General features: G+C 39.3%; 2 protein-coding genes across 2 annotated transcripts in view; one reads left to right on the top strand and one right to left on the bottom strand.

The window, feature by feature from the left end:
- The first annotated feature begins 565 nt into the window (after positions 1 to 565).
- On the top strand, positions 566 to 6,538 carry rmdn1 (regulator of microtubule dynamics 1). Its single transcript, XM_067578546.1, has 10 exons — positions 566 to 778; positions 1,293 to 1,398; positions 1,559 to 1,643; positions 2,479 to 2,638; positions 2,839 to 2,928; positions 3,015 to 3,070; positions 5,310 to 5,397; positions 5,574 to 5,604; positions 5,774 to 5,907; positions 6,029 to 6,538. The coding sequence occupies exons 1-10, from the start codon at positions 665 to 667 to the stop codon at positions 6,068 to 6,070; spliced, it is 906 nt and encodes a 301-aa protein (XP_067434647.1). The 5' UTR covers positions 566 to 664; the 3' UTR covers positions 6,071 to 6,538.
- A 489-nt stretch (positions 6,539 to 7,027) lies between these two features.
- LOC137173639 (NEDD4-like E3 ubiquitin-protein ligase WWP1) overlaps positions 7,028 to 23,263 on the bottom strand; it is a 33,372-nt gene continuing 17,136 nt past the window's right edge. The window contains exons 9-25 of the mRNA XM_067578545.1: positions 21,673 to 22,180; positions 21,290 to 21,385; positions 20,436 to 20,610; positions 18,955 to 19,009; positions 18,480 to 18,564; positions 16,301 to 16,429; positions 15,765 to 15,837; positions 15,578 to 15,649; positions 15,324 to 15,412; positions 14,007 to 14,166; positions 13,486 to 13,619; positions 12,099 to 12,239; positions 11,883 to 12,003; positions 11,434 to 11,538; positions 10,884 to 10,980; positions 10,670 to 10,742; positions 7,028 to 10,367 (exon numbers count right to left, since the gene is read on the bottom strand). Coding sequence (XP_067434646.1) covers positions 10,268 to 10,367; positions 10,670 to 10,742; positions 10,884 to 10,980; positions 11,434 to 11,538; positions 11,883 to 12,003; positions 12,099 to 12,239; positions 13,486 to 13,619; positions 14,007 to 14,166; positions 15,324 to 15,412; positions 15,578 to 15,649; positions 15,765 to 15,837; positions 16,301 to 16,429; positions 18,480 to 18,564; positions 18,955 to 19,009; positions 20,436 to 20,610; positions 21,290 to 21,385; positions 21,673 to 22,180 — 2,213 coding nt within the window. The 3' untranslated portion in view covers positions 7,028 to 10,267. The remainder of the gene's footprint in view (positions 10,368 to 10,669; positions 10,743 to 10,883; positions 10,981 to 11,433; positions 11,539 to 11,882; positions 12,004 to 12,098; positions 12,240 to 13,485; positions 13,620 to 14,006; positions 14,167 to 15,323; positions 15,413 to 15,577; positions 15,650 to 15,764; positions 15,838 to 16,300; positions 16,430 to 18,479; positions 18,565 to 18,954; positions 19,010 to 20,435; positions 20,611 to 21,289; positions 21,386 to 21,672; positions 22,181 to 23,263) is intronic.

The raw sequence follows: 23,263 nt of genomic DNA, 5'->3' as shown, positions 1-23,263 counted from the left end.
AAGAGATGTTTTGTAGTATAAGTAAACGCTAATAAATTCATCTGCTGCGGTAGTTAAATAGCATGTAACAGGTAGAATATCCCATTAAGATGTTTATATAGCTGACATAGCTTCTCTTTTTGTTTTCAAACTTATTTTTAACCAACAAAAAGCCTTCTTGTGTTAACTTTTGTCAAACTACTTTTGCTCAAGTGTGTTTTTTTGTTTTGTTTTGTTTTGTTTTACGTATTTTACACCTAAAATGCCCTTTTAAACCACCTTATCATTTAGTTAAAAACACAAAAACGTTTAAAGCCTCATCTTTATTATCTTATTTATCTTTTTTTGTTGTTGTTTTGTTTTGTTCTCTTTCTACCCCCCTTTCTACAAAATTAACAATGGAAGATTGGAAAATTGAATAAAGTTTTCTAAAATTGTTTTTTTTCTCCGTCAGATCAATTTTGTCTAATTTTCTGTCATTCTGTTGAATGTTGGATAGAAAATGGAAAATGGAAAAAATAGAAGTGAATAGAGTGGGGAGGAGTCTTTTTTTTTTTTTTTTTTTTGCAACGTTTTGTGTTTGTGATCTTGAACCTCCCCGTCTGTTAGTATTTGCGAACACCGGTCCATAAATTTGTGAAAGCTTCGTAATTCCTGATCATTGAGCGTCGGGAGCTTTCGCACCATGGCTGGCACAATGTTTACGCGCTGTGTGAGCAGGACATTACTGTCAGGCGTCAGAGTCAGAGGGGCTCAGCGATACTACTGGACAACTTTAAGAAGGACTACTGCTCTGACAGTAAATTTATATGTCTTTTATTTCTCACTCAGACTGTTTTGTTATCCTGCACTAAACTGTTAACAGCATTCACATTCAACTGCTGGACATGGTCGAGTTTAAGAAACATTGCATTGGAAGAACAGGAGTGGCTTTATGCTTATTTAGGTGAAAGGGCAGCAGGGCTTTGTTATGATCATGGAGCTGCGCCATATGTCCTGCAACTTTACATCAAGATGAAACAGCTGTCTAAAGAAGTGTATCAATCTTTGTGTCATTATGATGTTAATGAGTACGAATAGTCTGGATTTTTGTATACAGATCAGGCAGAATCCCAGCTAAACAGCCCAATTCAATGACCTGCTGCCTCCATCCTGCTACTCTAGTGGTCTCAGGTGACCTCAGGTCAACTGAGGGTGATCATTGTAATTCATTTCCCAGGAATCACCTCTTTAAAGCCTGCCCAGTAGCCACTTGCATTCATTTCCTTATGTGTGTTTATACCTTTTTTGTCACTTCCTTTCTTGTGCTATAGGGTGGAAGAGCCGCTCTCCTCCTGGGGCTCCCTGCTCTCTCCTGTCTGGCTTACGGAGCTTATCACAGGGTGCAGAGTTCAGCCGTCGTTCATGCTTTAGAAAAAGGTAGTTGGCACACTGTTACAGATTGTGGCACACAAGCATTTTGAGACAGTGTGAAAGAAAATGAAGAGAGAGAGAGGGAGGGATGTTTGTTGAGGTTTATGTGGTGAATTAGACTTTTTTTAAAAAATTGAATTGATGTTGTTGTTGTGTGTGTGTGTAGAGGAGGTTTTGGAGCAGGCTGACTACCTGTATAGCTGCGCAGAGACAGAGAAACTCTACCAGCTGCTCCTGCAGTACAAGGACAGGTAAGGCAAGTTCTCACTTGTGTTGTCTAATTTCTCCTCTCTCTGAAATAGATATCACTGCAGTGGTGGAATGTTAGTAAGTACAATGTTTTAAGACAACAAAACATGACAAATTCCCAGAGCTGTGAATACTTTTTACAGGCTGTATATCTGAATACAGTATATATCATAAATATAACACTGACTGCAAAATGAGTACTTTTACTTTTAATACTTTAAGTAAATTTTGCAACTAATACTTTTATGTTTACTTAAGTAATATTTTTAATGCAACTTGTACTTGTAATGGAGTATTTTTATGCTGTGGTATCGTGATCTCAAAACTTCTTCCACTGCATCAGATCAAATAGCTGAAATCATAAATATTCAAGATAAATAGGATAGACAAGTCATATATGTATGACTTTTATTCAAATACAAATAGCACGCAGGTCAGGACTCGTAACGTAGCAAGGTTACATCGCTGTCTGTCTCTGTGTCATGGTTGTAGAAATAGCTGCAGTTCTCACTGTCTGGTGAAGCTGAGGTTTAGCTGAGTAGTCAGCGCAGTCATCTGTAGTCTGGGAGACAGGGGTTTGAGACCCAGCGTTGGAACCCTCCCTCTCATAATGTTTATTGAAGAACACTTATTTTAACACTTTAATACAAATACAAATACCATACATGTCCCTAGTAGGTAGGTATGTAGATAGATATATAGATATATCTATGAGTGCTTACCTGCCTTAGGTTCTTTTTGTGATATTACCACTAAGGGGCACTAAAGTCAAGTATTTTCTACACATGGTGAGTTTAAGATCTGGTTTTGTTTCCATGCACACTGTCATGCATCCAGTGATAATGCAGAGTTCCTGTGGAGGCTGGCCCGGGCCTCTCGTGACCTGTCCGTCCTGCCCGACAAGACGGCTGAACAGAAGAAGCAGCTGATGTTTGAGGCCTTTGAATATGCAAAGAAGGCACTGGAGAAAGATGACAACTGTTTCGCAGCACATAAGGTGAGACAATGGTTTCTCGGAGAAGCACCTCCGTAATCCTTACCAATCATCTCCATCTGGGTTGTCAGAGGAAAAGAGGAAACTTTTTTTCCTTAGTTTTCCTACAACAAATCACATCTGTGGTCATGATGGGGTTTTTTTTCTCTTTAGGGCTTTTATCAGAAAAATAAACTACCTTTAAACTTTGAATTCATTTGCAGTGGTACGCAGTGTGTCTAAGCGATGTTGGAGATTATGAGGGAGTCAAGGTGAAAATTGGAAATTCATACATCATCAGGGAACATCTAGAGGTGAGAAGATATTTGGATCAATGTAACATTATCACTGTATCACATTTAACTCTAATCTGAAGTGAAACATGTTGCTTTTTACCCAGAGAGCCATCGAGCTCAACCCCAAAGATGCCACTTCCTTACATATTCTGGGTTACTGGTGAGTCTGAATCTTTCTTTTTATTGTAACAAAACACACTGTAAGTGCAACATTTTTCAGTACAGCTGCTTCTGGAGCATCTGAAAGATCAGCATACATTGATACAAACTAGGACCAGCCAGTTGTGTTTCAGACTTGACAGCTCAGGGTGTTTCAGGCTGAGGAAGTGAAGTTGGCAGCAGAATAAGTTGGTTTCTGTAGGGAAGCTTTGGAGATGATGGAGACACTTTAATAAACCGGATGGAGAAACTTTAATAGATAAATTGCATGAGACTTAAAGATTCTAATGAAAGAGGAGATCAGATACTGTTATGGAGCAAAAGCTGTACTTGTCAATATTGTTGCGTTTTCATAGAAATTATTAAAAAAACATTTTGTTACCACTCTCCATGGATATCTTGAAGTCAAAAATATCTTGAAGTACATACTTGTTTAGTATTTAATGTCAACAGAAGTGCAACAGAGGAGTTCTCCTGGTGGCTTTGGGTTTGAAGAGGCAGACCATGTAACTGCAATGTCCCCAGTTGGAGTCCGGCCAGGGAACTTTTGATGTATGTCATCTGTGTTCTCTCTACAGACTATCGAATAAAGGCAAAAATGTCAGAACAAGACTAAGAGTCTACAGCCACGCTAGCAGGTCTGCGATGATAAAGTTGTGCTTTGAGCTAAAAGCTAACTTCATCATGCTAACATATAGCTCGATTCATCGTTTAGTCGAGCAACAGAAATTGTTGTTTTTCTTATTTTGTTGCTATTTTTCGAGAAAAAATGAGAAAACTTGTGCTGGTTCTAGCTTCTTAAATATGATGTTTTATGTTTTTCTTTGTCACATATGATAGAAAGCTGAATATCCTGCTTTAGACCGTTGGTTGAATTAAAAAAAAGCAATTTGAATGTGTTACCTTGGGCTGTTTGAAATTATAACTAGCAGTTTTCTGAGCTTTTAAACACAAAAGCTCACAAAGACATGCTAACGTTAACAGTTTAGAGGGTAATGTGTACCATGTTCAATATCCTAGCCAACTATGTTAGCAAGCTAATATTTGCTAATTAGCAACAAGGTACAGTGGCAGCTGATGTGAATTATTAGTTTGGCAAATATTTGGTCATTAACCAACGTATTAGACGAATTAAATATTTGATCTGATGATGGTGCTGCATGAAAAGTTAAGGGATCACCAGAGTTATTACAGTTCATGCTATAGGGGACATGAATGTCCAACAGTTGGGGAGACATTTCACTCAAAACCACAAATGTCAAGCTCATAGTAGCACTAGAAGAAGTCAGGGGGTCACCAAGGTTGGAAGGATTCATCCACTGGGAACTATAAGTGTCTGTACAAAGTTTCATGGCAATTTATTAAAAAGTTGTTCAAGTTTTTCGGTCTGGACCAAAGTGGTGGACTGGCTGACACTGCAGTCCACAGAGCCATGGAGCTAACATGGTTAGAAAGTCCATCACCAGACAGACTGCATTTGTGAATTGGGACTTTTTGTTTAAAATGACACTAAAGGGCCAAAATATTATCAGGCACTTTAAACAGGTTCACAGTTTTTCAAGTCTGTCTTAAAACAATAGTCCCAAATGAACACTGAAACATGTTTTTCTTGCTGAGATCATTCCTCATGTTCATACTGACCATTAGAAGATCCCTTCATAATACATCAAAATGTTAGTGATGGGGGACAAAATCCACAGTCGTCCTTCTGTGCAAAAATGTATTTAAAAGTTTATCTGAAGCTAATATGAAGCTTCAGCGTCCAAATGAGTCAAATCAAGTAGATATCTTTCAACGTTACAGTCTTTTTAGTGCCAGAGTCCCTCTTTTTATTACTGTACTTCCATCGCAGCTCAACGGGGAAACATTGTTTGAGGAAACACAAAGAGGGACTTTGTTGCTAAGAAGACTGTAAATGTGGCAGATATCCACTCGATATGACTAACTCAGACTGATGAAGGTTTATATAAGCTTCAGATCAACTGAAATGCATTTTTGCTTAAAATGACTGACACACTATGGATTTTGGCCTCCATCACTTATATTGAAAGCACATTTGAAGGAGATCTTTTAATAGCCAGTATGAACAGGAGGAATGATTCCAGTGAGGAAAACCTCTCTCACTGTTCATGTGGGCATGTGGCTGTTATTTTAAGACAGACTTGAAAAATTGTGAACCCGACCTTTAACTCACTGAAGGATTTATTAAAGGGAATCCCTATATCTTCTCTCTCTCTCAGGTGCTTTGCTTTTGCTGAGCTGCCATGGTATCAACGCAAGGTTGCAGCTGTAATTTTCTCAACACCACCTGATTCCACATATGACGAGGTGAGGACTGCTCTGTCAATATCACTCTTTCTTTGATTAGTTAATAATTGTGCAACGGCTGACTGTTACAACGCAGCTTCAGGCTGAAATTACATCACTTTTTGGTTTGGGCTTGGAGTGACAGTTTAATGTCTTGACATTCGGATGAAGTCATATGTTTTTCTGCCTCTTCTCAGGCTTTGGAATTCTTCCTGAAAGCTGAAGAAGGTAAAACACAGCATACTAATAATGTCTCAGAGGACAGTTTGAATTCTAAGTCTGCAGATCTGTCGGCAGCAGCTCACACACTTAAGAAATTTTCATAAAGGGTTTTCTTTTAGACTTCAAAATGCATCCAGCTAATACAAATTCCTGTCTTTTGTTTTATTTTTCCAAGTTGATCCTAATTTCTACAGCAAAAACCTGCTAATGCTGGGGAAGACCTACATGGCCAAGAAAGACAATGTGAATGCTCTGTTGTGGCTGACCAAAGCAAAAGATTACCCTGCTCACACACTGGAAGACAAAGAGGTACAAGCACTAAGCCTTTGATTTACCGTTTACATGAGGAAGACTTTACAACACCTGCATGAGCAGTACGTGCTGATGTGAACATACTCAATGCTTTTTTGTTCTTTTGGTTCCTCTGCAGGTCCATAAAGAAGCTGTTGACCTCTTGAAGAAGCTAAGATGAGCATGTGGAGTATGATGCCTTTCAGGACTTTTGGACTGTTAATAATTGCTAACAAAATGTTTTCTCTTTATGATTTTATAATATTAATGCAGCAATACTGTGAGTGGCCTTGGGCACAGAGACAATGAGGACTGTCTAATCATTCAGCTTTTACTGAATTTAAAACAAAATGCAACTTTTAATAATGCAATAGTAAACATAATCATTCTCCATGTATCTACTTATGTCTCCATTCCTTTTAAGCTGACTTCTCTCTGACAAATGGCTGAGTGGAGAGCTTTTCCTGGGATAAATGTTGGAAAATACATCTGGACATTGTTGCTTTTTCTAGAAAGGTAGCAAAGAAAGTGACACACTTCCTGTTTTAAGGGGAAAAAAAATCATATTGTCAATTACATTTTTAAAACTTAACATTGTTTTAATGAAATACTGTTTACTGTTTCATTACCAAGTAAATATTCAGATCAGTGTCTGTGTTCAGTCACTTGTAACTCATTTCTTAATTTCAGAGTGAATGTTATTTCACACATACGCTGATGTTTTCATCCTTCTTGAATTAACTGATATGCAGGGTTTTTACCCAGATAAAAATAATGGTATATATGCTTGTCTTTTAACATTTAATGAAAAGATTCCTGAGCAAAGAAGTTATTCTGTGGTGTGTCAGATCTACCTGAAAGTTGTAAGTATTTCTTTTTACACCAAAGATAAATCACAGACACAAATGCATCGTCAGCTAAATGGTTGCCGTTTTTTGGGAACTGAGCAGCTCTACTGTCGCCGTTGTCCAACTGTCCGCACAAGTTGTCTTGTATGGTTTCACACATTTCCAAGGATGCTAATCATTAGTTGACAAGGAGGTGATATCATACTTACAATAAGAAATACTGGATACTGGACTCTGATTTAAGGGTCAAATTTACCCTAATTGTACCAAAAATAAACTCAAAGCAGCTGTAAAGATGTTCAGATACAGATGTTTTATTAAATATGGTTCTTTCCACAGGCAAGATCCAATCAAAAGAAAAAGGATCAACTAAGAGCATTGTTTTATTTTTCTTTAAGAACAGAACAAAAATTGCCAACAGTTTAGTTGTGAATCCTGAGCAGAGGGCCTCTCATCCCCTGATAATCACACAACAACAAAGAAAAGAAAAGCACGGTCATGGAGGGGGGGTTTATTCACTTATTTATTTGTATCTCATAAATCCATCTCTCTTCATTTAAAATGGGTGAAAGCAGATTAAAAATGAATCTTCTATACACATCGTCTCCGGTAAAGGGGCATTCTGTACAGTGTAGTTGGTGTTTACAGTGTGTATCTACACGCGATATGTTACAGTTTGGATGCGTTTCAGATGGCCTCAACCGCAGCCAGCACAGTAATAAGTTCTCTGCTGCATTATCAGATACTGAACTGATATACAGTATCATGAATCAGCTTTGCTTTGTGAGAATACACCTGTCCAGGTGTTGCTTAATCTAGTTACTGGCTGCGATGAAGGCAATCTGAAACGTCCTATTTCTGATAAGAACAAAGGCATCACAGATTTCCATCAATGGAGCGGCGGCTCTGTGTAATTAATTATAATATTTAGTACTTTATTTACTTTCATTATCTTTATACAATGAATATTCACATACACAGTTGATTTTCTTTGATTACAGGTGTCTGTTCAAAAGGAAGCACAGAGTTATGCAGTTTGGACTTCTCTTAAAAGTCGGCTCCTTTTGCTACAGTAAATGTTTTCTCTTCATACTGTCGTCCCTCCTTCCAGCTCTTCCACTGGGACAGCTGAATACATGTTATATACAAGACTGATAACTTGACTAGTCACAAGCTCCTCCTAGAAAAAAGTCTAAAGCAGCTTGCTGCTGTTTGCAGTGGTCTGAAAAACAAAATGCTAGAGAAAACAAGAAGAATGGCCTGCCACTGCCATAGCTTCCCCCCCTGCGTTAAGACCACCGACTGAAAGAATAAGCACCAGAGTTGTCATTTAGAAAACAATGGAGTTACACGTGACATTTTGAAAACAAAGGGCATGTCCCCTGAAGCATTTATGGAAAGAAAGGACATGGGGGGAAAGAGGGGGTGCAAAAACAAAAACACTCAACATATAGCGATGCTTCATCAGGCTTGCTGCTGTGTACGTTTCCACACAGGCTTTAGGCAGCTGAGGAGTCACTGTGGAAGGTTTCCATGTTATTTGGTCTGTGGCATATTAGTGTCTCATTAATGGAGTCTTGTAATTATTACTTGTATGTGAATCAAGCTCATTTTTTTCTCCAAACAGCCTCAACTTTACTGATTTATTGAAGTAAGGCTATCTCATCTCAGCACAAAACCCTTAAAAGGAGCTTGAACATGGGCTGAATAAATTAAACATCATGATTTCAGGGAAGGAGGAGGAACAGGGCTCAGCACTATGGCTTCGAGGTTATTTTTCACACTCACACTGATAACTATGCAGCCGAATAGCAGATACACACTGTCTATGACAAAATTGTTATTTCCTAACAATCTGTAGCCAGTTAATACTTTCAGAAGCCCCCAAAAAATGTGTTGAACGCTTATTTCATTTTGTCTGACCAGTCACCGCTCTATACTGCCTGCATGCAATATTTGTATATTTTATATTGCTTTCAAGTCATTCAAGACATGAAATTTGATAGATTAGAGGTGCTGCACTAAAGTATTTCATGATCATTGACCAAATTATAAAAAAAACTCATCCAAGGACATTTAAAGGACATTTAGTAACAAGATAAAGGCAATAATGCAATAAAGTACTGGCTTTGGTTGTGACTTATTAATGGTTACTGAATGAATAATGAATGAGATGTCCATTGGACCTTATTACAACATAAGATGTAGGTGATTTTCAAGAAATTCTTTCAGTTGTTATATGCTGACAATAATATTTATGGTTAAACTCTGCTTTTTCATTTGGTATGAATCAATATGTATGATGCACTGTAGGGGTATTTGTGTAGTGTGTTACCTATAACTGAGGGTTGAAGTAAATGTTATCAAATAAGAAGAATCATTTTTGTGCTCTTTAAACCACAGTGGGGTTTTAGGACTGGAGATACTTTATAGACCAAGATCATAAACTCAAAAAGGCAAAAGAGAATCAGCCGGGCGCATGCGAACAGTTGAGCCACAGAATCTGTCTTTTATCTTTTGACTTGTGACAACTTTCCAAACAGCTCAGTGTGTCATCCTGGTGTGTTTTGTCTACCAACTAAAGTCCTTCTCTGTCGGTGCTTCAGTCTGGCAGTGGGCTTCAGTCGAGGTGGCCTGCAACATAAACCTCAGCGCTATGAAGCACAAGCCCCACCGCCACCACACTTACACACACAGTTCAGTCTTTCAAATCCATTATGAATATTTTCCCCATAGTCCTTATATTCCTCTTGATATAGTAGCCTTTCTCCAGGAACTTCACCACAGGGAGGCTGTGAGGGCTGTTCAAGTTTTTCTTAACTTTGTCCAAACAGGAGGACACTTCTTTCTCTGTCCTGGTGTCCAGAATCTCATTGAGGGAAAACTGTATGACAGTGTTATTCTCTGCTTTGATTAGTCCATCCTGAACACTCTGCCTTTTTGATGATGATAGTAAAGTAAATTAAGAGTGTGTGCGTGTGGTGAAGAAGGGAGGTCACAGCAGTCTTCTCATCTTCAGAGGCAGCCATGCAAGCACGCAAAAACAATTGCAACAATTACTATGGGCCCAACAGGGGGGGGAGGGGGGGAGGGAAAAAAAAAAAAAAAAAAAAATTCAGGCACCAGACCCCGACACTACACTCGCCTTTTAAAAGCTCTATAGAACTAGAGCTTTAAAAGAAGATTGCGCTTCAACTATAAAATCCTCTCAAAAACACTTTCAGTCTCTTTTAAAAAGCCAGCCAGCAGTGGGGAGGAAATTTAAAAAATATCCATGATTTCTGTTTTTAAACAGAAGAGCAAAAATGCTGAAATGCTTGCATATTTCATGATGGGGTATCATATCATATATAAGGGCTGGGGGGGGGGGGCAGGTTTGCGGCAAAAATGATGCTGCAAATTAAGATTTGGTTTAAAATGATAAAATAGCTTATATACATTGGTGGTTATCTTGTGCAATTTTTTGTTTATTTTACTTGGCTGAATAAACAGCGATGGGGAGAGGAGGGAAATACGTAAGACTCCTTCCTCTATTCTTGGCCAAATCCTTCTGTTTCCTCGATGGCAAAGAGGAGCTTCTCCTTCAACTGCTCGAAGCTTTTGTAAGGGGGCAAGTCCAAGCGGTTAAAACTGAGAAGACAGAGAGGGAGAACCAAAGATTACCAATATGAAGGGTCAGATGCTTTATAAACATTAACACTGGTTATGAGCAGTATTCTCATAAAATGATTACGAATTATCCCAGAGATACTAAACCTTTACCACGCTAAAAAAAAGAAACTATTGTACTATTTAATGTTCTCAGACAGTAAACAGACCCACACCTCATTGCACCTCGGACACATGGACTGTGTTTGACAAAATTACATCATACTCTGCTGTACAGAGAGAGACATGAATCCCATGAATCATTGGTAGAGAAAACCCCTCACCATGTGTGGCTCCTAGGAAGCCATGTATCCTTCCCCACTTTCTCAATGCAGAACTTCTGAGGCCCGTTACTTCCTACAATGCAAAAGAAGAAGAAAGGTGAGAGGACAGAAGAAAAAGTCTACATGTGTATAGTCTGTATCTGCAGCTGTTGGAGTCTCAAAGTGTCTGATTATGCAGTAAATGTATAAATCTGTGTGTCTGTCCGTCACTGACCCATGAGCTCAGCGAAGCCGCCCAGGGGAAGCCTGCAGGTTCCAGTGACAAACTGCATGAGCCGCAGACGCACTTCGTTGTCAACTTCTTTCACCAGCTGCAGGGGAGGCGACAACACACACACACACACACTCATCAGTGACCATCATCATCAGTAGATGTTATAAACAACAATATCAGACAAACTAAAATGCAATTCTTGTTGGCTCAATCATTTCTGCAAATCCAGCGCCAAATATATACAATCCAAGTTATGATACAGTACAAACTTTATTTGAAATATAAAGTCAAATAAAGCCAAATTCAATACATCAAACTAATGCAACGGTTAATACAAAGAACAAAATAAGAAATCTGTGTTGGTTCTTTGGTGTTGGCATTTTAAATCTCATGCTTGCGGTGCGCCATAGGAGCATCAAATGACACGCATCAATTATCACTTTTAATGCGTTTGGGCCTTAACACTTACAACACATACAATATTCTGTCCTCTCTATTAAAAACAGTAGCATGTGTGTGTGTGTGTGTGTATGTGTGTGTGAGACCATACCTGCCAGAACCAGATGATCTGTTTGCTGTTCCTGGTGTAGTGACGGTACACTGTGTTCCTCTGCCAGTCCTGCAGGTCTACCTCCTGCATGCCACACAGCATCACCTGCAACAAACACACACATGCGTGCACACACACACACACAATACATAAGTCATATGCAAAACACGGAGCAAAGAAACTGAAGCAGAAGTCTAAACACATAAGAGAAAAGAGAATATAATGCTTTTCTAAACACATCCACATTATTTCATTCTTTTTAAGTAAAGATGAATTAACCAGATTGATTAATTTAGAATAAAGTCATGGTTGAAATGATGTCATGAATGACGATGAAGAAAAAGCTCTGTGGTAGAGTGGGGTAGTTTATTGGGATTAAAATAAACACATGATAGAGATAAGATAACAGAAGTTACCACTGCACAACTGTTAACAGGCATGCTGCTCACCTCCAGCTCCTTTTCATCAAAATACTGGAGCCACTGAAGTGGAACCACTTCATTGAAGCCATCCAGGAACGCTTTGGTCTGACCTTCTACCCCGCGGGAGAACCTCCACTCTGCCATTAGACTGTAAAGCCAATGACAAAGAGAATGATTTACTCTATGTGATGTTCAAAGGTCAGATATTGTTGCCGTTAGGATAAAACAGTGTGTACACTGAACCTGATATACTCCTCCTTGTTCTCCTCAGTGACTAGGACATTGGTGCCATCAGGTTTGAGGTCATGGGAGGTGATCTTCCCCAAGATCTCCATGTCAACTGAGAAGTACATCTCCAGGCCACACTCCTCAATGTTGTTGTCCCTGAGGAGAGATGAGACTGCCGTTACTATCACAGTATGACAGAGGGTAAACAGCTCATTACTGCAAACATAAAACACAAAAATGGTTTTGAAATCTTATTAAGGTAAGCAAACACGGGCTGAGTCTCCAGCATTTCCTCCATCTGTGTTCATAACTGTTCTTGCATCTTGTGATGTCTGCAATGAACTGCTTCATTCTCTATTAGCATCTTGTCTGTGTGAACGGCTTTAAACTGCCTCTTGTGTGTAAGTGTAGTCTTATTGAAAAAAGGTTTTTGTGGCTGAAGTAACAAAGTCTTCTCTCTGATCCACAGTCTTCACTCCAAATAGTTTGTCTGAAACGTATTACACCTAATATTTACTAAGTATTAGATGTTATGTACTTTATTTACGTAACATATACCAATCATTCTGTTTCTCCTTTTTTAAAGTTCTATTACTGCCACTTCTTTCTATTCTTTTTGTTTTTCCCTTATCTCAATCAAGGGTCAAAAGATACCGGGTGACTGCAAAGCTCCCCGAGACACATTTGTGATTTTGGACGATGTAGATGAAAGTCACTATCTTGTCTACAAGTCTTTTCACACCTGCAGTTTGGTGCCAGAGTTCAAGACCAAAGTAAATCATGATACTCTGTAGCCTTTTGGTTTGAGTCTGTTTCGGCTTCTCACAGACTTATTACAAAGAAAGCAGAGGGCTGTAAAGTCATATGGTCTGACAGGTAACTCATTCATTGGTAGATTGGACTTGTCATTCTACGTCACCAGTGCTGCACGGATCCATAGGGGGGAAAAAAAAAAAATCACAAAGTTCATTCCAGTGACTGTCATGCTGCACTTCACTGCCCCTTGTGACTTTATTTCTCTTTTCTGAGTGATTCAAAAAAATCTCAGGAAAAATATTGTAGTTGGTCATAACATCACTGGTTGAGATCAATACTGGAGTGGACCAAGCCCGACCTTTTCAGATGATCTCTGTGCACTTGTTTGGCCTGCATCAGAGTTCAATAACAGCATTTAGTTCAAGAATGCACATAGTGGCTCTTCAATCAAAGGCTCCACTTGCTGTAAAGTGCAACAATATTTATGACTGTCATATCAACAATAAAAAAAAAAACTGGCTTTTGGCTTTAAATGCTTGACAGAAATGTGACTGAACATGCATATGGACTTCAAATATGTTCATTTTTCAGCCATGCCCTTTACAGTCATAGGAATACGCATATAAATATCGAAGAGACATGTTACCTGATCCATATGAGTGAGTTGTAGAACTCGGGGTCTATGGACTCCAGATCTTTGAGGATTAGCTTCTTGTTCAGCATGCGTTTGTAGAAAGGCAGGGAGAAGCCTGTGTCGATGAACTTGCCATGGAAAAGTGCCTGTAACCAAATAAAAATAGACAATCTTATTTCACTGTGCTGGTCAATCCGAGACTATGAACACATGCTGATTGCGTACAGCAATGGAAAATTCATGCATAAAAAACATTTATCTGTACAGCTAACTAAATATCAGCATAATACATGCACAGTAACAGATATATCAGTTAAGTTTTTATAAATAAAAATAAAACTGTAATGAACTGTATCTTCGAGATAATAAGAATGGCAAAATAAATCTACTTACAGTTTGGTGATTTATGTGCCTGTATTTTATTTTAAAATCTTTTTTCATGTCTAATCTTTCGGTTCTTGTGTTTGTGTTTTAAAGGGATAGTTCGTTGTGTAAGATGACTGTTGCGTGTGTGGGTTTGCATGTGAACTTGCCATTGCAATGAAGCGGCCTATGAAGCAGAAGTAGGAGAGGTGGTCAGGGTTGATGGCCGAGGCCGGGTTGATCTGCAGACAGTAGTTGCTCTTGCCGGCATACTCAAACAGGCAGTACATGGGGTTCAGCACCTCGTGGGACAACAAGAAGAACCACTCCCTGTAAAGTGAGGTGTGGGACAAAAAGATGGAGATGCTTACAATTTTTGCTGTCACAAAAGTTTTGATTTTCTATAAATCACTATAAAATTCACATTTTTATTCATTCTTAATGCAGTAGAGACATCATGTTTCAGATTTTTTAGCTAATGCCATATTCTAAACTTTCTTGAACACGTATCGGCTGCTGCAGTTACTCAATCACGTCACGCCCACCGCAGAGTCAAGATGATCACCACTGAGTGAGCGGCTCTAGTGAAGGGACATTAGTTATTCTCTCAGGCTTCACATAAAGAATGACATGCCTGCCAAACGCCGAAAAATATTCCTGCTGCAAAGTTGGCCTCTTAATGACAACATATAATAATAAAGACAAACATTTAGACTATAGAGGCCGTTAAGAATAGATCATTACAGGAATAAATGCATCCAAAAGGTTTATTGTATTGGTCTAAATATAAGACAGATTTTTTTCCTGGAAATACGTCTGAAAAAGTGAGGTCGTCTTATATTTGGCATCTAGACAGTTATGTGTTCACAACATCAGATATTCTTTTTGCATGGATAAAGTACCGGTTTAAAACCAACTCCTGCACGAAGTGTTGCATTGTGGGTTGTTTGTGGCATTAATGTTGCTAGGCTAGCGAGGGTCTTACAGTCTGTTTACAGTGAGTGTGTTGGAGTCAGTCAGCACTAAAAGTGTTTCCAGTTAGTCCAGTTTAACCTGCAGGAGTGTTTTTCTGACGTCTCTACTGCAGAAACGGAATATGTCAAGCTGTCAAATACCACTGTGACAGATGATAAGGAGCTCAAAAAGACAAACAGGCACTCTAATAAATGATAACTGCTGGAGAAAATAGTTTTTGACCACTTCTAAGAGCCTGGACGAGAGTGTGTAAGTATGTAACTATACTATGATGTACAGGTGTTGGAAAAGGGGGGTTGTCTTATATCAGGTCCAATACAGTATTTAAAAACCAACTATTTTATAATGTGAGGTATAATTGTTTTTTATGGCGGTTACCACAACGGTTTGAATGGCTTTGTTAATTTGTGCGAAAAGGGGGGAAAAAAAAAAAAAAAAAAAAAAAAAAAAATCAATAATGCAACAGCGTATTGGACATATTCCAAAGGTAGGATTGGCTTTTTCTATATTACCGGGCTAAGCCACCGTAGTCTAGACCCTCCTCCCCTCTGAAGATGACATAGAGTCTCCTCCTCAAGTCGTAAGGCTTCAGGGCCATTATCTAATAAACACAAAACACACAAGAACACATGTAAGCAGATAAAACATAACATGAATGTTGTGTGTGTGTATATATATATATATCAGAGGAAACTCTCTATGCTGTGATGCATCACTATAATGAGAAATTCATTGGGCCAGAGCAGTGGTAGAAGGATCCTCTTACCTGCTGGAAAGAGTCTTCAAACAATGTCTGTCTGGAGACGGTGATCTTCACATGGCTAGGGAGAGCATTGGACTGGGGAAAGACAAAATAAAACATAAATACATTGTGTAGGCGAGGGGGAGATAAGATTAAGAAGAGTGAGTGAGTACAAGATAGACAGTGAGTGACTAAGAGAGAAAACACCTACCTGGCACAAGTAGCGAAAATGGGCAAGCTTCCATCGGAAGCTGCGCTCATAAGCGATCTGAGGGCCTTTGGTGCTGAGAAGAACAAAAAGATTTAAAAAGTCAAAATGTAGCACGTATAAGCTGACAGATGCAATGGAAAAGAAGCTTTTTTTTCTATAGCCGTGAATACTTGCATCTCCACCATTTAATATAAAAAATGTGGCTCATGTGGAATGTATGTTCCCATGACTTTTTCTGGCTTTCTATTCAAATCAATCAAACTACTTAAAAACGTCTCAGCCTGAAATACCAGCCTTGAAATTCAATACCAGTGGGAACCATTTTTCTGACTCAACACATATTTTTCTTAACCTCACTTGAACTGTATGTACAATGACTTGATTAAAGCAAAAAAAATGACCCCATCTGGTCCTTGTAAACATGTTTTCTTAAAATATGCAGAAGCTCCCTGAGATGCAGCTCTTGAGGCTACTGACAGTAGTGTAGTTGTCTCAGGAAAAAAAAAATTATGTAATGCAGAATAATGTGCTCTTACACAGAGGACTTTCCAGTGCGGGGGTCGCTGAAAGTGGTGGTTCGGGTGTTATGATCTACGAAATAGCGAACCCCTTCCCTTGTGTAGCGGATCTCCCAACCTTCTGGCAGTGGGTCCTCATTCTGTAGCCTGAAAACACACACACACAAAAAAAAAAATCAAATGAGTGGAAATAAATGTTATTGTTTTATTGTAAAATACAAGAGGAGGACTGTTCAAAGTTTGTACATTCCAATTAAAGTTTACTTTTATACAGAGATACTCTGATGCAATTATGCATCTACAATTGTCCCTGTGCCAAAAAAACAAAGAGAGACCTCGCATAATGATTTAAGATCAGCAGGCCTGACTTGCTTTTGAGTAAATCCATTATAAGAGTTGTAGTCAATAATTTGATTTGATCTGTTGTAACAACCTTGACGTGCTCAAAAACCTTCCAGAGGTCAATTCCTTTGAAATCAACCATAGATATGTCTCATGGTATTATGCTTTAAAGACATTGCTCACAGCCCCGGTCCTCTCACAGCTGCAAATGTCTCTTTGTGACATAATGAATGTCAGGTTATGGAAATGTCTCTTCTATATTCTGCTCACATGAGTTTTGTTCCCAGTGTTACTTGAGAACAAAAAGGGACACACAAATATGGGCCAATTATATGACAAATGTGGAAAATGGACTCTATGTCCAAGAATAACAACTTGTAATAACATCACAATGCTGAGAATAAGTTTATTCCAATCACTGACATGCAATTCACTACCCCTTATGGCTTTACTTATCTCTTCTCTGTGCTTCACATGGATCTGAAAGATTACAGCAGACTCTACTCCCATACTTGGATGTGAACTTGTTTTGTCAAACTACAGCTGCTGTGAAACTACAGGCCAGGCACACTTATAAAACAGCATCCAGCTGTGGCCTGTGCTACATCATAAAGCATTAGTGAGAAGTCTTACATGGTAGTTTGACCCTCAAGATAGTGTATGAGCATAACATACATACTCACAATGGACCATGTTTTATAGGCTGTAAAACATGTGAGGTATGAATTGCAAGATGGGTTACAATCTATCAAGTTTATCTCATCACACTGTACAAACTGTAGTGTGGAGGAAAACAGGCTTCTTGTGTCAACATGACTGAAAATTATGGGAAAAGGTTTTCTGCTTCTGGTTGGCAAAGGGCAAATAACTTGAAATTGCTTTGAAGAAAATGGCTTGTTGTGTTTTTCTAATTCATAACCATCAGTATTTTAGGCTAAAAACATGATGGAAGTAGAATGTGTTCTGTGACAGCTGATTGAAAGCTGATGAAATAAAAAAAGAGCTGTGAAAGAAAACTCTTTTTTATCTGAATGTCCAGAGAGTCTGGAGCCAAAAAGAATTATTCTGTTGCAGTGATCTGCATATCTTGTATTTGTAGATTAAAGGGATAGTTTGCATTTTTTGAAGTGGGTTTGTATGAGGTACTTATCCATAGTCAGTTTATTACCTGCAGTAGATGAAGGTCTGCACCCCCTCAGTTTGGAGAGGCAGGCAGGAGTACCAGCACAGAAGCTAAGCAATGTACTAATGTGGACGGGCCAACAGCGAAATGCATTTTAGCCACCTAAAAAATCAATATCAATTGAAGTGTGCGCTATATTTAGAATATTTTCACTGCTTTACCTCGCTGTCAGACAGCCCTTTCCTTCCTAAACCATTATTGATTTTTTTGCTTAGCTTTCGTGCCGGAACTCCTGTCTGCTTCTCCAAACTGCAGGGGTGCGGACCCTCATCTACTGCAGGTAATACACTGTACCTCATACAAACCCACTTCAAAAAATGCGAACTATCCCTTTAAATGTTACCTTACATTATGGTGCGTCACAATCTATCTGTGAAGGTTGTAAGTTCTCATCTGGGTTTCATTGAAACCAGATCAGAAAAATACACTTGCTGCCTCAGAAGTTTCTTCACTGAATATTTATTCAGCTCATTAAATATTTGGAGCGAATTTAGTTACATAATTACATTGTGGTTTATTTGCTTAAAGACTTGAAGATCCCTAAGTGAGCAGGAATCTTATGAATTTTACATGTATTTCAAATACTTTTTTAACTTGATCACAGTGAAACCATGTGTGATAAACTGTGTGTCCATTTTTTTTCTATTGTGGTGTTTCTGGCACTGAGCTCACCCTTGGGTTCGGGGGTCTTCCCACTGCGTTGTCTTGGTGTTATGGTTGACAAAGTACACTCGATCATTGGCGTCCACGCGCCTCTCTGAAGTTGATAAAAACACAGAGAGGAATCTGAAGCTTAATAGAATGAACAGCAGGCCTCATTATGTGGCAATACATGTCAGATTATCATCAGTGCTGACTCATACAATAAACACAGACTTATGTGACCAGCTGTCATCTGTGATCTTTGTGAACAGGGAGTAGTGACAACAGAGGGAAGGATTCAAAAGGGAGGAGGTTGAAGATTGTGGAGGCAACAAAACAATTTGGACACATTCGGAATAACCTTGGTATAACTAAAACAGCATCCCAAAGTATTTATATAGTATATTTAACTGCCAATGAATATCTATTTCCCGTTTACAGTACAGTACATAATGACACCAAGTGAAAATGTGTACAGTATTTAGAAGGACGAATGTGAACTTACCCCATCCAGGAGGTAGCGGGCCAAGAGGATCATTCTCAGCAGACATCATGGATGCCTGAAGACGAGGGATGCAGACATAGACATCCATTTAAAATCACCAGAAAGACAGAAGTCTGGTCAAAATATTCCAAATTCACAGGATATTTTTAAAGAATTCAAAAAGAAATTAAGCACAAATATATTCCATGACAGTAAACAGGGAAATAGGGTTATATTCCAAATGAAAACAAAAAGTTTGGATATGTTGCTGACTCTGTGACTTGTTACTGCTCAATACTTCTAAGCTACGTCTGTCTTTTGATTTGTGTTGTAAGCTAATCATCAGTGAAGATGACATCACTGCTGAGATCAAAGACTTAGCAGAGGGACCCTCACAAAGATAACCAGATTAGGGCGGAAGCTGGGACATCCATATTGTAAATCCTGGCAAGGTAAGGTTTTCACCTTTGGGCTAAATGAGTTGAGCTCGATACCAAACAGTATGTTCAGTGAGTGCAAAACAAATGTAAGGTTTACATGATGTGTAACCACCCTCAGAAACTGAGCCTATGATTTCTAAGTTCATCAGAGTGATATGATTGAAAATCTCCTGCCAGTCACTTCTTTTTACTTTACAATAAGACTCATAATTCCAAAGCATGTTGTAGTGTTTTGGATTTCTGACCTGCTATTACAGATTTCAAAGAAAATGCAAAGTGATCTAAAACATCACAGATCACCAGAAAGTGATCTTGTGACTAAATAATCTTCAAAAAGATTTTAAAAAGCGGTTGTAGTCAGAGCTAAACATGTTTGCTCTGTTTTGGTAGTACTGGGTGAGTATTGGCAAATAGTTTGAGCTAAAAGAACATTTCAAAAGGTGACGAGCTGATAAAAGTTTAAAGCTGGATAGATCCAGTGTGGTCAGGTGACTCAATAACAAGTTTCACTAAGCATAAGATCAAAAGATTGAAGTTTTCTGATTTATCGGATTTATATTTGGTCAGCAACTACTGGGATTTTTAAAAACAACATACTGTTGTATCTAGAATAACACTTGCTTTTTAAGATTCAAAATAACAGAGTTTTAAGTAAAGACAGTGCAAATGTTTCAGTTCATGTGGATTTTCCTTGGTGCAGGGGAAGCTGACTTCTTATTGGAACAGAGACATGAATAGCATACAAAACTACATACTAATATTTACATCATCTAAATGTCACTCATGTACAAAAGGAGGACACACTGGTCATGCACCAGTGTGCTTTCCCTTTTACATGGGAGATGTTTACATTAGTTGAATATACATAAGTATGTGGGATGTATGTACAGTATCATATGGGTGGTATTTCCAAAGAAGAAAATAAAAATATAAATTCAGCAGGTTAACAAACCGAAGTATTAGATGGTTTTTCATTTCTTAGGCAGAAAAAGGAATCATACATTTCACAGGTGTAAAAAGGGGGTTGAGGGGACAAGAGGATGGGGGGAAGGATTGTCTTACAGAGTAGAGGTATCTCTGGTTAAACTGGTGCATAGCTCCCTGCAGCTGGCTGCGTTGGCTCTGCCACTGCTCAAAGTTGCGGACTGACTCCATAGTTGGACGCTGCCACGTGGTGGTGCGGGTGTTGTGGTCCACATAATAGATCCTGCCCCGGTCATCCACTCTGCGTTCCCATCTGGCAGAGTGAAGGTGATGGATGGTACAATAAACAGAGAGACACACAAAAAAGGAGGCTGTTAAGCAAAAGAGTGAGACAGCCAGATAAGTCACAAGTACACTTCACAAGTTCCCAGAATGAGAAGTGTCTCATTTAGTTTCCTTTGTTATTTCTACCTGAAACGGACTTATAGGCAATTAAATTCAAAATAAATTAAAGGGCCTGAGGAAACTACTTTCAATGGAACACAATTAATTAAAGTTCTGTAAGTAATGAACCAACCAATAACAGAAGCAATACTCTGTTTGATGATGGTGTGTTACTAGACAACGACTCTCACTGAAACTCACCTCAGCACAATTAAAACTGACCTAAAATAAACTTTGAATATGGCCGTAGAAAATAATATACACAGTGGAGAAAACATCACTCCACTTCATGGGGCTCTTTGTTTACATTCATGTATCAGGACACCTCGTTATGTGTTATCACTGGCTTAAAGAAATCTTCATTTACACACATCAGATGTAATGCAAGGAATGCAAACCTAAAACTAACTAAAAATATCATCAATCTTCAACTACACAACTTTTCTTTAGCTCCAGACATCGTCAGCCAAAAAGTCATTGTTTTAACATGTAAACCTGATGTTTGGAGGAGGCTGAAGACAGAAAGCCAGTAACAGGGACAGACTCACCCTGGTGGTAGCGGCTGTGGTCTTTCCCAGGTAGTAGTTCTGGTGTTGTGGTCTACATAGTACGTTCTCCCATGCGGGTCTTTCCTTTGCTCCCACCTAAAAGGCAACAACAATTCGGGGGAAAAAATAAGTAGGCGGTGAAAGCTGTCACAGACACCAAAAAAAGAAAAAACAACTTGATAAGGTTGTGAAAGAGGGGTGAGGCTGCACATTTTGCTGTATTAATGTGAAATATGAGGGTTGGCAGGTGTTTGTGCGTTGGGTGGAGTATCACTTTAAGGTGGCTCCCTCTGTTTTACTGAGAGACGGTCTTAAAAAAATAATACCAGCCAGGGAAGCAGTAATGAAATGTATAAAACAAGCAGCTGGTGGTGTTTCTTTACCCCGGTGGCAGAGGATCTGATGCTCCAGCATTGGGGGCCTGCTGTCTGGGCTTGGCCCCATCTGTTGTTACAGTTGTATTGCTACTACTGCTACACCCGCCTGCTCCTGAGGCATTTGTTTCTCCCAGTGCTGGGGGGGAGGAGGACGATGACGAGGAGTTTGTGATGGTATTGCCCCCTTGGGCTGGGGAGGTGGATGCGGAAGAAGGAGCAGCAGCAACAACAACAGCAGCAGCAGCAGGAGCAGCAGCAGGAGCAGCAGCAGGAGCAGCAGCAGGAGCAGCAGCAGCAGCAGGAGCAGGAGCGCCATCAGTGGGCTTAGCAGCAGTAGAGGAGGCTGGAGCCTGTGTGGAGGTTGGCAGGGGTTGAGATGTGCTATTTGGTGCTGTGTCAGAGTCTGGCGGGGCGGCATCTTGATTGCAGTCCTCGTGGTCATCTGCAGGGGGCAGCACATCACCTGTTGTAGCAGGCGATGGCCCGAGAGCAGCATCACAGGACTCCCCGTTGACTGCAGGCAAGTCAGAGAAAACAACGGTGCTGTTATCTGCATGGACCAACCACTTGATATCGATATCAGTGAAGTCTGTGTTGTTACTATAATGGTTTCATACTAACTTAAAAAAAAAGGCCTTTTAAGTGACTGAATATACAAAAGTATTAGTCTAGTAGTGTTAGAATGAGTTTATGAGGTTACCCCAGAGTTAAGTATACATATATATTAATATATGCATCAACTTAAAGCACCTCGCCCATCATTTATTGTCTGTGTCACTGATAACACTATATGAGGGATCAAATACTGGATCTGTGATGATCTGTCCGTATTCAAAGTTCCAAGTGCAACAAACCGTGTCTTGTACTCTAGTGGGGGTGTGTTCATAAAATGCACTGACACTCTGATCTATTGCATGCCCTGTTGACTAATCTGTAAACCATGCAACTATTGTTCTCTTTGTTAACCCCAAATGGAAGAAACTAGCGAGCCTTGCTGAACAGAAAATCGTTACTTCTCCATCTGAGAAGTAACGCGTGAAGCATTTTGGAATCAACACAAATCACAGATAAAAGAAAATTCATCTTCTGTCTTTTAAAAATCCAACAGCCTCACAGTAACATTACCACAACAACAAACCTGAAGTCGCCTGTTAGCTTGTCACGGGTGAGGCGGTGGCAACACGAATGAAGGGAACCATGTCAACAACGTAGTTTAGGATTAGGGTTTACGGGATGCATTCAAATTAATTCCAGCAAATTACGTGTTAGTTCTCATTTGCTTGAACTGGATATTTTTGTGACAGCACTAGTGATACTAGCATACTTGTGAAGAACTGATATTCTATAGTTAACTGCAGCTCAGTACAGTAGACAGGTATTGGTTCCCTGTATTCCCTCCACCGTACACTGCACTTTTCTTTCTCTCTCTCCAGGGAAATTTTGATGCAGGTGCTGACAACAGCAGAGATCACAGGCCCCACTTAATGAAAATAAATCTACTGTTCTGCTCCACTCTTCCACTGGACTGAGTCAACCGTGAAGAACTTGAACTTAAAGTGGCCTGAGCCTAGCTGCAGGCAATATAACGAATACCTAC

Source organism: Thunnus thynnus, chromosome 21 (genome assembly GCF_963924715.1).
Source record: "Thunnus thynnus chromosome 21, fThuThy2.1, whole genome shotgun sequence".
NCBI classification, from domain to species: domain Eukaryota; kingdom Metazoa; phylum Chordata; class Actinopteri; order Scombriformes; family Scombridae; genus Thunnus; species Thunnus thynnus.
The sequence above is the reverse complement of the archived record's forward strand: the minus strand, read 5'-3'. Positions and strand labels throughout refer to the sequence as shown.

What these genes read in the sequence shown, in the direction of transcription:
- rmdn1 (XM_067578546.1), top strand. Translation starts at nt 665, where the DNA reads ATGGCTGGCACAATGTTTACGCGCTGTGTGAGCAGGACATTACTGTCA. An exon ending in GAAGGACTACTGCTCTGACA is followed by an intron (nt 779 to 1,292) that starts GTAAATTTATAT and finishes CTTGTGCTATAG; the next exon opens with GGTGGAAGAGCCGCTCTCCT. An exon ending in ACTGTTTCGCAGCACATAAG is followed by an intron (nt 2,639 to 2,838) that starts GTGAGACAATGG and finishes ATTCATTTGCAG; the next exon opens with TGGTACGCAGTGTGTCTAAG.